The sequence below is a fragment of the Pelophylax lessonae genome, assembly GCF_965119305.1.
Source record: "Pelophylax lessonae genome assembly, chromosome: 7".
Taxonomy (NCBI): Eukaryota; Metazoa; Chordata; class Amphibia; order Anura; family Ranidae; genus Pelophylax; species Pelophylax lessonae.
This window is the reverse complement of record NC_138774.1, coordinates 77,453,124-77,470,604: the sequence shown is the minus strand read 5'-3', so window position 1 is coordinate 77,470,604 and position 17,481 is coordinate 77,453,124. Positions and strand designations below refer to the sequence as shown.

The following is a 17,481-nucleotide window of genomic DNA, read 5'->3' as shown; positions in this document are numbered from 1 at the left end:
GGTACATAGATAGCTCTGCATTGGACATGTTGATGTTGAGGGACAGTCCACTGCCGGAGCATGGGGAGTGCTGTCTGCTGGGGATACAGAGGATCCGGTAAGTAAAAGTGTTTCTTCTCTCCCCTTAGCAATATACCCTTGCAGTGCTGGGTACAGCTCCACTGCAGGGGATAATTTCACATTTGCTTGGAGTTGGGCTTTAACCTTTTCCTGTGGGCAACTCTATAGAACCTCCCGAAGGGCAATTTATATCAGGGCAAATAATTGTGCAGTCTCACTTTACTTGTAATTGAGATTGCAGTAAGAAAATAATTTTGGACAGCTCACCCTAGTGTCTTTTATTACTAGTTTTATCAGTAATATATTGTTTAGCATTTGTATTGTGTATTTAATGCAGGTAACAGTTGTCCAGACCTGTATACTGTTGTGTTAAAAATGATCACATTTTACACTTTGGCTCCCCTCCTTTTCAGCCAAGTTTGCCAGTCCTGAAATTCTGTTGCACCTTAACTACATTTGTTACCATGGCCCTTTGAACATAATGTGGTTGTAAACCTCCAAAATTAAAAATGAACAAAGACTTGCCTTGATTCAAAATACTTGGTGCAATTTCTGTCTGCTCTTCCTTTCCTCATGCCTGTGCTATATGCACCAGCCAAGTCTATGCTGACTCCAAGCAATCCCCAGAGATAGCCCTGCCCCTCCTCCAGCACACAGCAGGTGATTGACACCCTCAGCTGTGCATGTTTCCATATGGGACTGTATATAGAGAGGTGTGTCCTTTCCCTCAACTCAGGTCTCAGATTACTCTCAACTTTTGGCAGTATGCTATGCAGTGTGTTGCAATAGATCCCAGCCCCCCACATTCTACACAGGAATGCTGTGTGAAATGTGTGCTTTAGAAGGCTGTAGAGGAGAGAGGCTGCAGATAAACAGGCACAACTTATGTAGGAGGATTTGTTTCATTTCTGTGTATCACCTAAAGACTTGTCATTTCAATTGGTATATGTAAGGGTATAAAACCACTGTAAAGAGTAACTCCACTTTTTTTGAGAAAAAACATTCCCCTCTGGGTGATCTCTGTACATTGCAGGGATTTTAACTAATTTTGTTGCAGATTCCTACCTTTTGTTGTTCTGAAGAAATAGCAGCTTGTTTCTCTGTCCATGTGGAAACTAAAATTAATCTAATGGGAGTGATTTTACAATTATCAATCAGCTGCTGCACTTGCAGGGTTCTAATTAGGAAAGTGGCAGAGTCTTCATCCCTTTATACGTGATTTCCCTTTTGGGAGTATGTCACCAAAAATGACATTTTTTTTTTTCAGGGGATGTCCACAATCTTACTTGTATCTTAGTGCAGACTTCTGGGAAAATTTGTAAGCCAATCACACAAGCAGTAAATTACATTTCTGGGCGGGAGTTCTATACAACCTTTGTGTATAGAATGCCTCCAGGTTGCCGCATTGCATTACATTTTACAGACAATTACAGTGCTTCAGGTTGAAAACGAAAGGCAATTTTTAATGACATTTAATTACAATATAACTTGTGTAACAATTGTATATGCTATACTATTTATTTGCTATTTTTCCCCACAAAAGTGGAGTTACCCTTTTAAGTCTGGTGATGATTTGCTGCTGTGTTACAATATTGTAGAGAACACAAATCATGAATGTCTGGCACCGGAAGTAAATGTGGGTGAGCTGTCTTGCATTTTGTTGGTGCTTTTGCCCACATATTATAGCAGTGGTCTTCAAACTGCGGTCCGAGGGCCATATGTGGCCCTTTGCTTGCCTTTATCTGGCTCTTGGGGCACTTTTCTCCCACTGATATGAAACGCTATTCTGCCAACTGACATCAACAATAGGGCATCATTTCTCCTATTGACACCAACAATGGGGCACTATTCCTCCCAATAATACCAACGATGGGGCACCCTTCTCTAAGTGTGCTGATGTTTACTTCCACTGATGCCAGGAAAATTTCCACTTAAGTCCGCCCCTCCTAAAGTTTGAAGGACAATAAACTGGCCCTTTGTTTACAAAGTTTGGAGACCCCTGTATTATATGAAAGTCATACTCATCAGTACAATGACAGAATGTAGACTACGTCTAAGGGACTGTCACAGTAGAAGGGTATGGTAATGGTAAGAAGTAAGTATAGCAGTATTATCAGATGGTACAAGTTGAGACTGCATGCTCTCTAAAAATAAAGTAGAAGGACAATGCAAGTAAACAGGAAATGAGAAGAGACGGATCAATCCTCAATGTTTTCCTTTTTTCTTTTCTCCAGAAAAAAATCTGCATCCACCAAGATTCCAGACACTAAAGGGTGCAAGAATTGTTGTGTGGGTAAGATTTCCACTCTTTGCTTCTTTAACCACTTTACCACCGGAGGATTTTGCTGTCTTACGTCCAGGCCATTTTTTGCGATTCGGCGCTGTGCAACTTTAACTGACAATTGCGCGGTCGTGCGACGCCGTACCCAAACGAAATTGACGTCCTTTTTTTCCCATAAACAGAGCTTTCTTTTGGTGGTATTTGATCACCTGTGCGATTTTTACGTTTTGCGATATAAACAAAAAAAGAGCATTTATTTTGAAAAAATAACAATATTTTTAACATTTTTTTATATGAAATTCCCCCCCAAAAAAATGTAAAAATCAAAATTTTTAAAAAATTTTGGCCAATTTGTTTTCTGCTACCTATGTTTGGTAAAAAAAAATCACAATAAGCGTATTTTGATTGGTTTGCACAAAAGTTATTGCGTTTACTAACTAAGGGAAAGATTTCTGTTATTTTTGGTGTTTTATTTTTTAACGCGTAATGGCGGCGATCTGCAATTTTTTTTTGCGGGACTGCGACATTGCGGTGGACAGATCGGACCCTTGACTGACATTTTTGACCATTTTGGGGGTACAAGTGACATTACTGCAGTAATCAGTGCTATATATATATGCACTGTTACTGTAAAAATGACACTGGCAGGGAAGGGGTTAATTTTATTGGAGAGGGAGGGGTTAATGTATGCCTGGTGCTTACTAACATGTGGGGGGGGGAGGTGACTGAGTGACACAAGGACAGATCGCATGTTCAGCTATGCTGAACCCTGCAATCTGTCACTGCTTGTCACTGAGGAGATCCGCCCGCTCTGTTTACACAAGTGGGCGGATCTCCAAACTAGATTCCCCAACGATCGGGGAAGAACAGCGGCGATCCTCCCCTGGCCCGACTCCCGCTGTGACTGACAACAGCGGGAGCGCGCCTCCGGCGGCGCGCGAGCGCCACCTACAGGGGGAGGAGTCCAGCGATGTAGGTCTACGTCGCTGGACGATAACGAACCACTTTGCCGCTGTACAGTCAATGTGACTGGTCGGCAAGTGGTTAATAATGTTTTAAGGTCTCCAAAGACATTAGAAACATTAGAAAAAGTGACGGCAGAAAAAAAAACAGAAGCCCATCGAGTCTCGATGTATAAAGTAGATCTATGGATGTCCCAAGCATGTTTAAATCCATTTACTATTGACTGGATCACTACCTCTGCTGGAAATGCATTCTAAGCATAAACTACCCTTCCAGTAAAATAATACTTTCTAAAATTAGTTTTGAACTTTCCTCCAGTGAGTTTGAGGTCATACCCACGGGTTCTTGATTTTGGTTTCGTATTGAAAAACTGCCCTCCTCAGCCTTATTGGCCCCCTTAATGTATTTAAAAGTTTAAAATATGTCTCCCTTTTCCCTTTTTTCTTCCAGACTGTACATATTAAGTTCCTGAAGTCCCTCTCAATATGTTTTATCCCTCAGACCTTTTACTATTTTTGTTACCTGTCTCTAAACTTGCTCTATGTTAGAATACTGGACACAATATTAGGTTTCACTAAAGATCAGAATCAGAACCTCCTTCCTACTGTTGGTGATTCCTCTAGTGATGCATCCTAGAATTCTATTTGCCTTCCCCACTGCCTGGTCACACTGTTTGCTCATTTTGCAATCATCTGACATAATTACCCCCCAAATCTTTTTCCTCTGTAGTGCTGACCAACACTGTACCCCCAATGTTGTACTCTCTCAAGGAATTATTTTTCCCTAGGTGCATCATTTTACATTTAGAAACTTTGAACTGCCGTTTTCACTGCTTTGACCAATCTTCCAGCAATGCCAAATCATGTTCCATGTTACAGACACCTCCAAGGATATCAACCCTATTCACACACCTTTGTGTCATTAATGCAAAAAGACATACCTTGCCCAACAAACCTTTGGTTATATCATTTACATATAGATTAAATAGAACAGGACCTTGTACAGAGCCTTGTGGTACACCACTAGTGACTGCTCTCTGTTCTGAGTAAACCCCATTTACAACCACACTCTGGTATCTTTCCTTATAAGCTCCATTTACACTTGTACGACTCCAAAGTTGCTCCGACTTTGGAGTACAACTTTGATACAACTTTTACACAACTTTGGATGTGTGCAACTTGGATATAACTTTGGCTTTGACCAGTGATTATGGACAACTGTTGCACACAAGTTGCATTGTATAACATTCAGGTACAACTATCATGCAACTTCTGAGAGTTAACATTGAAGTCTAATGCCCTCAAGTTGCATGAAAGTCGGACCAAAGTAGTGCATGAATTACTTTGAAGGTGCTGCAACTTTAAATCGGGGATATATGAATGGATGTCATTGGAAAACATGGGGAACGACTTGTCATGTCCAAAGTTGCATGACAAGTAGCACAAGTGTGAATGGAGCCTTATGCCTCGTACAACGATTATCGGCCGACCGATCGGTCGACTTTTGTCCAGTGTTGTTGTGTTGGATGAAATGTGCTCTAGACTGCACACGAATTTTCTCGGCCAACAAAAACCAACTTCAGAAGTGATGTCATGTTCTGGTTTACTTTCCGTGTGTTTTTTCTTCTCTGAGCATGCCCAGTCTTGCTAATCAGATTTTTGTCTGCCGAAATCTGTACTGACTGACGAAAAATCGGCCGTTGTGGTGACGGCCAACAAAAATTTTATAGCATGCACACCAGATTTTATTTGGCCGAAAAGTCGCAGTCAGTTGTCGGAAGCATCATACTAACAAGCCGAAAATCGGCCGATCGGACGTTGGCCGAAAATTCACGGCCAACAATCGTTGCGTGTGTACGAGGCATTAGCCAACTGCATATCCACTCAACCACCCAATGGTTAGGTCCTAGCTTGTACAACGTTGTATTAGATCATTATTTGGAACTGTTTCCAAATGCCTTGCTAAAATCAAGATATGCTAAAATCAAGGAATCAAGATTAACATTAGATCAATAACAGAAATGAACAAGGAAAAAAACTACCCACTGACAATCTTTTTCTCCTGAAATACACATTAATGTGTCTGTCTTTTCTGTCTTCTTGTTCTTAGCTCAAGATGGTTTGCGTGATAGTTGGTTTTTGTGTGTAGCGATGGAAACCAGTGTACTCTTGTTGGAATGGTATCAACCACTTGAAAAGTTTATGTTAATGAAGGTAAGAGCATCCACCTGGATTCTTCTTTTTTCTGTTTTACCAGGGCAGGTTTAGCTTGTCACCAACTCCAGTGTACGTTCTCAGACCATGACATTTTTTTATTACCTTCTTGGAAAAAACCCAAACACATAATAAAATAGTTTAGACTTACATTATCATTGACTTAAAGCAGAGCTTCACCCAAAGGGGTAAGTTCCGCTCTTCTTCCTACTCCCCCTTCCTTTGATAGATTTAGCCCTTTTTTTTTGGGTGGGGGTGCACCAGGGACCCAAGACCAGTGAAGAAACCAGTTTGGGTAAAGCACAGGATAGATCCCTGGGCAGGTGAGTGTCTGTCTATTAAAAATCAGCAGCTTGAGTTTTTGTAGCTGCTGACTTGTAATTCTCACATGCCCAACTGAAGCTCCTGTCTCCCCCCAAAAAAATGAAAATTCAGCAGCTACAAATACTGTAGCTGCTGACTTTTAATATAAGGACATTTACCTGCCCCTGGATCCAGCACTGTCCTCACCTTGCGGCTTCATGGCCAGCTTCCAACTACACATGCATGAGCCGCGCTGTGCTTTGTGATTGGGATTGCATTCTTCTGGGACCTGGGATATGTCACAGAAGGCTGAGAGGGAAGTAGGGGGGGGGGGGTGAACTTCCGCTCACATCGCCACAGTGATCTGGCCGGAAGTAAGCATCCCCCCCAAAAAAGTGCCAAAAATAAAGGAGGAAGAGGAAGAGCAGAGCTTCCCCTTTTGGGTGAAGTTCTGCTTTATGTTAGCTAGTAAAGGGCATCACTTAGGCAAATGCAAAAGGTTTGGCGTTTAACATTGAAAAAGAATATAAAAGCAGAAACAACAGTTTTGTATATGAAATGCCATCATTAAAATATTTAAGGGAGAACAAACAAAAATGAAAAAAAGAATCAAGGTGAATTCCAGGAACTTCTATGGGGGAGTGTAAACTAACTTGCAGCAGCTGCATGTAAGCCTGCTGGGCAATCCTCAATTGCTGTTTCAATGGCACGTTGTCAGATTGTCACAAGTATTTTTTGTTTTTGCCTATACAAACACATTGACCATCTCCTTTTATTATCTTTCCAGAATTTTCTTTTACCCTGTTGTCCTCACAATTTTTTTTCCCTTGTTGCAGCATTTTGATTTTCCTCTGCCTTGTCCCCTGAGAATATTTGAAATGCTGGTGGTGCCAGGAGAACAATACCCTCTTGTTTGCATTGGGATCCGCAAAGGGTCATCCACTACTGGCAGAATCCAGCTCCAGACCATCAACCTCAGCTCTCTGAGCTCCTGGTTTACAGACAGTGGAGAAGGTGAGCTATGAGCATAAGCATGGGCTTTTTTTTTTAATGGTTGATGCATACAATACCTAGCAAAAACGTCTACAGCAATTCAATGGGTTTTAAAGTGGAACTTCACTTTCTCAATCAACATTGACTATTTTTATTATATTTACTTATTTAAAAAAAATTTTTTTTTTACATTTCATCAGTTAATTCCTGGCTCCCTTGCCTACGCAAATGATGTCATACAACCCAGGTGTCTTCAGGAGGGGAGGAGGGTTTTTCCTCAGCTAAGCATACCCTTCTGCCTGCAAGGGCAGATGGATTCCAGGAAGTAAATGCTACATGAATAATCTGCCCTTACTCAAAATGGCCACAGCCAGAAATACTAGGGGGAGTTTTTCAAAGTGATTTCTCAGCAAAATAAAGCATGGAGACATTAATGGATAACTGTGTTTGCTTTGAATATTAAAAATGAATTAAATTGCGTTTTTGGTGCTCAGATGCAGTGCAGTTCTGCTTTCATTGTATAAGGTCTGAAGGAAAAGTGTCTGGGGCTATCTAAATCTAGTTGGTGAATGTGAGGCAATACATACTTTTGTTGAGGAATTTTCAAACATGGCTTCAGTCAGGCTACAGGCTTGGTGGTAAAAGTTCTGTCCATATAGCTTCTTTACCTCTTCAATTATGAGTTAATAACCATAATGTGTGGACATGTGAACTTGATTATTTGGGAGACTGGGTTAGCTTGTGAGCTTGTTATGGCTGAGCAATGAGATTGTCTTCTGGAGGTTCACACGAGTTGAGATTTCTAGGTGTACATAAGTGGGTATAGTCTTTTCCCATATGCTCCTCTGTCCCTGCGATTATGAGTTAATAAACAAGAATGTGTGGGCATCCTCAACCAGGGTTCAATAGACAGTTAGGGTTCCTCAAGAGGATGCTTGAGGTTCCTTGAGCTGGGGTTAATTGACCTCCCATTTGATCGTGCCTGCATAGTTCCATCATGAACACCATATTTTTAGTTGTCTGTAAGGGTTGCATTCTTCCTGACCACCAATGTAAGGAACATTTTTCCCATTGACCTCCAATGAATTGGTCTTAGCAAGGGTTTCCTGAGACCTGAAAATTGTTTTAGGGGATCCTCTGGTTAAAAAGATTGACATAGATGGTGAAAACAGTATAAATATAAACTTGAACTGTAAACAGTAGAGCACTTTCCTTGTTCAACAAATACATTCCGTTAACGTTGATTATATTTTCATTGCACAAGACTGTGTCTGGATTTTTCCGTCACTCTTTCATTCACCAGGGGTGTTAAAAAAAAAAGCTTGGTAGTCACAGCATTGGACCTGGGACATGTGAGCCGGGTGCCCACACTAGTGACACCCATGTCCACTAGAATGTATTTTCTAGTGTAAGTTTTAATGTGATTAATTGCTATGAGGCAGAACAAGATATCCATGACATCTGGTGATTTACCAAACCGCTACTGAGAAAATGGGCTCCAAGACAGTCCATCTCATACACCAATTTATTGCAAGGCAGGTGTCATGATTGAAAATAGAATTTTAGGTTGGCCATACCCTTCACAAAGGGGAAAGGGGGGGGGGGGGGAGACTCCCCAGACAGTGTAAAATTCAGTGTTTAAGAATATATTATGTATTTCAATGTTCTCATTTGGACCATTGGGCGACAAGGATCCAAAGTTGTAAATCCAAAAAACGTCCTTCATACAGAGGAGGGAGAACGCTCGTTGCCAATAAGTGTACCTTTGGGAATAGCCTCTATCGCCATCACCTCTAGGCATCCAACATTTGTGGACAATTCATTGCATCCACATCCTCTGCCTGGGACTAGCATCAAAGGGATTTTCTCTTGGACATTCAGTGTCTTCATGATTATTCCCTCTACAGGGGGTCTTATTTCTTAGCGAGTGGACTTCATGTAAATAATTTTGTACTACTGTGCAAGACTGAAAGGAAATCTGTAATTCATGTATTAACTTGTGTTTTCCTATTAGAGGGCTCATGTTCAGGCCGAGTACAGGTGGCTCAGATTGGCTGTGACCAATTCTTGGTACTCACAAACAGTAAGTCTGTTTTACATTCAGTCATTTCTATCATGGTTAAAGCTGAAGTTTTAAGTGGTTGTAAACCTCAAACATGAAATATGAACAAAGCATATCCTTTTATAGTGTGTACTTGTCTCAATTAAGCTAAGTGTCACTTTTGTCTGTAATCATCATGAATCGCTTCTGCCAAATTTTCCTGACACCAAGAGAAAATAGCGACAGGGAGGGACCTCTATTTCATTGACAGCCTTAGCTCTGTTCCTGTGTGAAGGAGGGGGGGGGGGGTGTCCCTTTTCTCCAAACAGCTGTCCAAGCTCTCCTCACTGAGCTCTGAGTGTAACTTCAGCTCTCCATCCTCCCCCTTTTTTTTTGTAACTCAGTACTTTGAACAGATATAAAGAAGAATTTGAGCCAATGTGGAGAAAGCGAGGGTGGGGCCGAGCAACGGCTTAATGTATGTTATGGACGCATAGAATAGGGCGTGGGAGTGAGCACGCATTAGTGCCCCCATAGAGAAGGGCTTGCTATTGGGGGCACTGGTCAAGGGGAAGGAGCTACGAGCGCCAGCAGGGAACCCGAGAAGAGGAGGAACAGGACTGCTCTGTGCAAAATCACTGCACAGAGCAGGTGAGTATAACATGTTTGTTATTTTTAGAAAAAAAAGCTGATCCTTTATGTCCACTTTAACCACTTCCTGTCCGCCCTATAGGCAATTGACGGCAGGAAGGTGGTTGCATTATCCTGACCGGACGTCATTTGACGGCGGCAGGATAATGCGCTCTGCGTGCCCCCTGGGTGGGGGGCGCAGAGCGGCGAACGGTGCTGAGCCTACTGATAAAGAGTATGATGTAGGCCCTTTACCATGTGACCAGATGTGTCCAATCACAGCTGGTCACATAGTACACAGGAAGAGCCGTTGATCGGCTTTCCTTAGTTCGTGCCTGACAGGCACGAGTAGAGAAGAGCCGATCTGCGGCTCTCCTGACAGGGGGGGGGGTCTGCACTGGTAATCAGAGCATTGATTACCAGTGCAGACCCTTGGGGGGGCCACTAGAACCACCAGGGATGCCCACCCATGACCCAAGGGATGCCCACCCATGACCCCAGGGATGGCAATCAGGGCTCAGGGAGCCTGCCAGTGCCCTACCCATCAGTGCTGCCCGCCAGTGCCCTCCCCATCAGTGCTGCCCACCAGTGCCCATTATTGCCCACCAGTGCCGCCTAACAGTGCTCATCAGTGCCCCCTATCAGTGCCCACCAATGCTGCATATCAGTGCTACCTATCAGTGCCGCCTATCAGTGCCTCCCCATCAGTGCCTGTCAGTGCGGCCTCATCAGTGCTCATCAGCGCAGGAAAAAACGTATCTATTTACAAAATTGTATAACATAAACAAAAAACTTTTTTTTTTTTAAACTTTTCGGTCTTTTTTTATTTGTTTAACAAAAAAGAAAAAACCTTGCAGTGATCAAATACCCCCAAAAGAAAGCTCTATTTGTGGGAAAAAAAATGACATTTGGTTTAGGTACAGTGTTGCATGACCACGCAATTGTCATTCAAAATGCAACAGCGCTAAAAGCTGAAAATTGGCCTGGGTAGGAAGGGGGGAAAGTGCCCGGTATTGAAAAGGTTAAACATATGCTTTCTTTCATATTCATACCCCGTAAAAATGTTCCAAATTTTTTTCATGTTACAACCAAAAACATTAATGTATTTGTTTGGGCTTTTATGTGGTAGGCCAACACAAAATGGCACATCATTGTGATGTGGAAGAAAAATGGTGAATGGTTTTTAAAATTTTTTACAAATAAATATCTGAAAAGTGTGTTGTGCATTTGTATTCAGCCCCCTTTACTCTGATTCTCCAATACTAAAATCTAGTGGAACCAATTGCCTTTAGAAGTCACCTAATTAGTAAATAAAGTCCACCTGTGTGTAATTTAATCTCAGTATAAATACAGCTGTTCTGTGAAGCCCTCAGAGGTTTGTTAGAGAACCTTAGTGAACAAACAGCATTATGAAGGCCAAGGAACACAGCAGACAGGTCAGGGATAAAGTTGTTGAGAAGTTTAAGTAGGGTTAGGTTATAAAAACATATCCCAAGCTTTGAAAATCTCATGAAGCACTGTTCAATCCATCATCCAAAAATGGAAAGAGTGTGGCACAACTACAAACCTACCAAGACATGGCCGTTCACCTAAACTTACAGGCCGGGCAAGGAGAGCATTAATCAGAGAAGCAGCCAAGAGGCCCATGGTAACTCTGTCCACAGGATAACTATTATTCATACACTCTATAAATTTGGTCTTTATGGAAGAGTGGAAAGAAGAAAGCCATAAGAAGTCCCATTTGCAAGAAGCCTTTTGGGGGACAAAGCAAACATGTAGAAGAAGGTGCTCTCTGGTCAGATGAGACCAAAATTGAACTTTTTGGTCTAAAAGCAAAATGCTGTGTTTAACAGAAAACTAACACTGCACATCACCCTAAACACCATCCCCACCGTGAAACATGTTAATGGCAGTATCATGTTGTGGGGATGCTTTTCTTCAGCAGGGACAGGGAAGCTGGCCAAAGTTGATGGGAAGATGGATGGACCAAATACAGGGCAATCTTAGAAGAAAACCTGTTAGAGTCTGCAAAAGACTTGGAACTGGGGTGGAGGTTCGCCTTCCAGCAAGACAAGGACCCTAAATATACAGCCAGAGCTACAATGGAATGGTTACAATCAAAGCATATTCATGTGTTAGAATGGCCCAGTTAATGCAATTGAGATTCTGTGGCAAGATTTGGAAATACGCTCTCCATCCAGTCGGACAGAGCTTGAGCTATTTTGCAAAGAAGAATGGGCAAAAATGTCACTCTTTAGATATGAAAAGCCGGTAGAGACATCCCCAAAAAGACTTGCAGCTTTAATTGCAGTGAAAGGTGGTTCTACAAATTATTGACTCAGGGGGGCTGAATACAAATGCACAACACACTTTTCAGATATGTATTTATAAAAAATTTTGAAAACCATTTATTATTTTCTCTGCACTTCACAATTATGTGCCACTTTGTGTTGGTCGATCACAAAAATCCCAATAAAATACATTTACGTTTTTGGTTGTAACATGACAAAATGTAGAAAATTTAAAGTGATATGAATACTTTTTTAATGCACTATATCTCACAAATGTTGATTACTTTTTTATCCCCAGACACACTAAATGTAGTGGATCACCGTGGAGAACCCCTACACGCATCTTGTGTCCCGCATATCTTGTTCACTTTTCCGGTGGACTCAGTAGGTGAGCATGGATTCTGTTCCTACAATCCAGAGTGTCTTTAATTTAACAGTAAACTACACTTTTCTTACAAAGAAAACAAATAACTCATAAACTCCTCCGTTTCAATCTACAGCTGCTGTGATTTTCTAAAACCTTCAAGTGTCTTACATGCTATAATGTAACCTGGATGTCTCCTGAGCATTGTATACAGAATTCCCTCAGGAAATCTTTCCTGCTTGTGTGATTGGCTCACTGCTTTTCCCAAAAATCTGCATAGAGCTACAAGTCAAATTTGAGTCATTTACTGCATAAAGAGTTTAAAGGAGAATTATGGACTTTATTTATTTATTTTTTATTCACTCTTACCTAGGTGGATGCAGCATCGGTCCCCAGCTTTATCTGTCTCCTGCCGGCTCTAACACTGAGAACCAAGTGATCTAATACAGCTGATTGCTCAGTTCTCACAGCTCCCCGAGCAGAGAGCTACTGACAGAAGGGGATGGGAGTGGCCAGCTCAGGCTCCCAGGGGTTCACTGCGAGGCTGAGCCGGGTTTCCGGTCCAGGCATCTGAGCAATTCTTGACTCCATGGTCACGATCTTGGACCGGCTCTGTGACGTCTGCAGACAGCGGACTTAAGCAAGCTGTGTGCTAAAAATGGGTCACAGGAGTGCTAAATGAACTGCACTCCTGTGATCCACAGAAGTACAGCCAAACAAAGGTTGGCTGTATTTCTCCTTTAAAGCCCAAAACTTTATTTACATCTGTTAAACACATTCTAAAATGTTTTACAAAGTCTCAACGTTCATTTTATTTTCATATCAGGCACCTCTGGAATAGAAGACAGGCGCCTCCGAGTAAAAACTGCAACATTTAATGAACGAGGTACATTAAAAACTTACATCTGAGTAAGTAAATGTAGATAGGTGGGTCCTCTGACATCCATGATTGGCAAGGGGCCACCACTGATGGTCAGTGATCCTCTGTGTCTTTCCGGTTCCTGTCCAGCAGGAAGTTAGGTGGTGTATCTGGAGTCAGACTGAGGCTAGGTTCACAGGGTGAGCGGCACTCGCCGTCTAAGGATCTTCCGGCACGCTGACGACGCGTTTCAGAGCATGCGCACTAGACCTAGCTTGATAAAGGAGCACGCGCTGGTATCCCACTGCAGTGTGCATGCTCCGAAACGCTTCATCAGCACGCCGGAAGATCCTCAGATGGCGAGTGCGGCTCACCCTGCGGTCCTAGCCTCAGTCTGACTCCAGATACACCACCTCACTTCCTGCTGGACTGGAAGCGGAAAGACACAGAGGATCACTGAATATCAGCAGTGGCCCCTTGCAGATCATGGACGCCGGAGGACCCACCTATCTATAATTTACTAACTCAGATTTACGTTTTTAATGTACCTCGCTCATTAAATGTTGCAGTCTTTACTCAGAGGCACCTGTCTTCTCTCTTTGTGTCTTGCATGTCTGGAGATTGCTTCCGCTCCCCACTAGGTTGGCCTTGAGTTCATGGACTGCTATTAGGGCAGCCTACATGGCTACCCCATAGATTACAATTTAGTGTTTTATGCTATCTGCTTGCGCCACCGTGTATATACTTTTTATCTTATCTAGAATAGAAGATCCTGTCCCCTCTGAGCATCCTCTGGAGAAGGACCTTTCTGTGTGGAAGCAGTGGTCTCTCAGAAGAGATTTTTACACTCTCTACTGTGTCAGAACTAAAACTCTAAAATCAACAGGGAGCATGAGCTTTGTTGATTGGAGAGCTCCAGCTCTGACACAGCAAGCACAATTATTGGACCTCTGCAAAATGACCACCTCTACTGCTTCACTTCAGAGACTATGAGTCTTTCTATGCAGTATGCTGGCAGAGAACAGGCTTTTTTCACTCACGCTGTGGCCCACTATCTACATAAAACACACTGTAAGGCTGGCCATACACCGTTTACACATGTGGGATGGGGGGGGGGGGGGCATTAGAAATAGGTAATTGAGCTGCATTTTTGCCCCCCCCACTTTCCTAAAGTGGAAGAAAACCCTGACTATAACAAATAATTTTTTTATAACAAAAGTGGAGTTACACTGGAATGCGTTCCTAATTTTAACTGTTAGTCAAGGTGTTCTTGTACTTTCCAGATTATATTTGTATTTGCCTGTACCAACTGGAACCCACTTGCAGTTTTTTTTTTTTTAAACTAGTTCTTTCTTTATTGTAGCGGTTTCTGGGGAGTATGTCCTTGTTTTGAGAAGCAAAGGTTTCCAGGTGTTGAGGCTGCAGACTGCAGAGGTAAGACGTTATGGCGTGTTTGTAAAAAATAATACTTCAGCATCAACCCAAAAGTAATAACTTTCTAAAATGTTCATGGTCACTACACCCCATAGTGACTACATTCACACTACATTCATACAGTCACTACACCCCATAATGACCCATGGTCACTACACTTCAGTAGAATACCTAGAAGATACATGATGATTTTAAAAGGTACAGAATAAGAGGCTGCATTGTTTTTTGATGTTTTTAGAAAAATTTAAATGTGCTTTGCTTGTTGCTAACAACCAATCGTAAGCTATCATAGGGAGCATACAAATCTAAAGGGTATGCTCAAAGTGTAATCAGCCTGATTTTATTGAATCAAATGCTTCTGAAAATGCTGATAAAAACCATACTCCTCACTTTTGCAGTTTGTTGTAAGACAAATTTGGTGACAAACTAGCTCAACTATGATTGAGTTCTGAGCATTTAGGCAGTAAAATTGGGTATCCATTGGTTACCTAGGTCCAGCGTAAGGATCAACTAGAACAGGGGTCTCCAAACTTTCTAAAGAAAGGGCCAGTTTTCTGTCCTTCAGACTTTAGGGGGGCCGGACTGTGCCCAGTGGGAGTAAAAAATGCCTGATCTTTGATAGTAGGGGGAGAAATAGTGCCCCATTTTTGTTGTCAGTGGAAGGAGTTTTGCCCCATTGTTGGTATCAGTGGCAGGAATAATGCCTCAAGGGCCGGATAAAGGCAAGTGAAGGGCCGCAGTTTGGGGACCACTGAACTAGAACAAAACAACTTTAAAGTGTAAATTTTCCCTATACCTTCCTTGCCCCAAACACTGGTTCCCGTTGCACTTACCCCCATGGGCGATGAGCTGTCGCTGCCTACTCGGCTGGTGTAGTGGTCTGGGGATTTAAAGGCCCCACTTTTCTTCCTCTTCTTTCCTTTTAGCTTCCAAAATGGATCAGGTCGATTCTGATTGGTCACTTGCTGACATGTGACCCCTTTGACAAAATGGTATCACTACGATCCATCCTGGAGGCCCTAAATAAAGAAGGGAAAAAGAGGGGAGCTTTCAATCCCCAGACCACTACACTGTTTGCATGGGCAGTGGCAGCTAATCACCCACGGAGGTGTTCAGCAAAGTCCGGGGGTAGGTGTTGGGAGGGGTGTAGGGTGTTAGTTCACCTTTTCGTTTTTTGTGAAAAGGTGAGCACTTTACTGTCTTGACTCCACTGCCAAAAAAGATTACAGCCTATAAAATGAGTGCAGAATAGGAATTACCATCCTGTAGTATATATACCTGTAACCTGCCGGCACACATTGCTGATTATCTGTTTTTACCCTTAGGTGATTGTTGAATGTTCAGACCGCAGTTTACGTCTGCTATCCTCGGACAGGTAAGCAGCCTTATCCAGCAACAGGAATTATACACTATATTGTCATAAGTATTGGGGCACTTGCCTTTACACACACATGAACTTTAATGGCATCCCAGTCTTAGTTAGTAGGGTTCAATATTGAGTTGACTTACCCTTTTCAACTATAACAGCTTCAACTCTTCTGGGAAGGCTGTCCACAAAGTTTAGGAGTGTGTCTATGGGAATGTTTGACCATTCTTCTAGAAGTGCATTTGTGAGGTCAGGCACTGATATTGGATGAGAAGGCACGCAGTCATGTTGGAGCTGTAAGGAACCATCTGTTTGGTAACATGAAATTGTCCAAAATGCCTTGGTATGCTGACACCTTAAGAGTTCTTTTAACACAGGAATTAAGGGGCCAAGCCCAACCCCCTGAAAAACAACCCCACACCATAATTCCCCCACCACCAAATGATTTGGACCAGTGCACAAACCAAGGTCCATAAAGACATGGATGAGTACGTTTGGGGTGGAGGAACTTGACTGGCCTGCACAGAGTCCTGATCTCAACCCGATAGAACACCTTTGGGATGAATTGGAGTGGAGACTGCCAGCCAGGCCTTCTCATCCATCATTCCTAAACCTTGTGGACAGCCTTCCCAGAAGAGTGGAAGTTGTTATAGCTGCAAAGGGTTGGCCAACTCAATATTGAACCCTATGGGCTAAGGATGCCATTAAAGTTCATATGCTTGTAGAGGCAGGTGCCCCAATACTTTTGACAATATAGTGTATCTTCATACCACTTGTACACCCACCTAATCAATCTTTTCAAAAGTGTTTTCCACTGCAACATTAATGTTGACCCCTAGTTCCAATGGGAGAGGTATTGTGAGTAACAATAAGACCTAAAGTTACATCAATTTCCCAATTACACATTGAACCATAAACACACAATATTACCATTATATTTGTATGAGATACACTATTCTTACTTGGGGCAACACTGAAATGTAAATGGGATTGCAGTTCCAAGAGAAATTTGGGATATGTAGAGGATGAGGATATCCTGATATTGCTAGAAGGATACAGTTTTTGTTTATGGTGAAAACCCCCTTTAATTAGCAGAAATGTGCCAAACCTTTATGTCCAAGCACTTTTTCTGTATTGTGTATGGCGCCTGCTCAGCTGCTGCTGACTGTTCATATTTGTCTTGATATCCAAATACAGTAAATTTGAACATTTTTTTGGAGCAAATATTGGGCTTCTTCTGGTATTACGTTTAAATACACATATTTTTAAGGGAATTCAGCTTAGGGGGATTAGGTTCAACTGTCCTACATAACACTCACCATTGATCAGGCTGTTTCAGGTTTTTCTCTAAGGGGCAATAACAAGTACATCTGACCATGAAAGAAAACTTATCCTGAGACAAATACAGGGGCTGCCAAAAGCAAGTTGCCTGGCTTTCATGCTGACCATTATGCAGGTCAACTATATCAAAGTAAACTGTAATTCAAATCTAAATGGTGCTAACCTAAAGGACCAAGTGAATAGTGTGACAGCTGCCCTTTTAAGTGAAAAGTGAATTAAAATAATTTAGTCAATAAGTAAAGTAAGGTGCTAATCCCATTACAGCCAAAGAAATATGTTATAAAATCTAAAACTTTTTTCTAATATTTGTGCCAAACTACAGTTAAACTTACCTCCACACTA

At 42.1% G+C, this 17,481-nt stretch overlaps 1 protein-coding gene across 1 annotated transcript in view; it reads left to right on the top strand.

Moving 5' to 3' along the window:
- MAP4K1 (mitogen-activated protein kinase kinase kinase kinase 1) overlaps positions 1-17,481 on the top strand; it is a 165,268-nt gene that overhangs the window by 144,174 nt on the left and 3,613 nt on the right. The window contains exons 24-30 of the mRNA XM_082263717.1: positions 2,295-2,353; positions 5,414-5,517; positions 6,657-6,834; positions 8,828-8,896; positions 12,074-12,163; positions 14,362-14,432; positions 15,758-15,807. Of these exons, the coding sequence (XP_082119843.1) occupies positions 2,295-2,353; positions 5,414-5,517; positions 6,657-6,834; positions 8,828-8,896; positions 12,074-12,163; positions 14,362-14,432; positions 15,758-15,807 (621 nt within the window). The remainder of the gene's footprint in view (positions 1-2,294; positions 2,354-5,413; positions 5,518-6,656; positions 6,835-8,827; positions 8,897-12,073; positions 12,164-14,361; positions 14,433-15,757; positions 15,808-17,481) is intronic.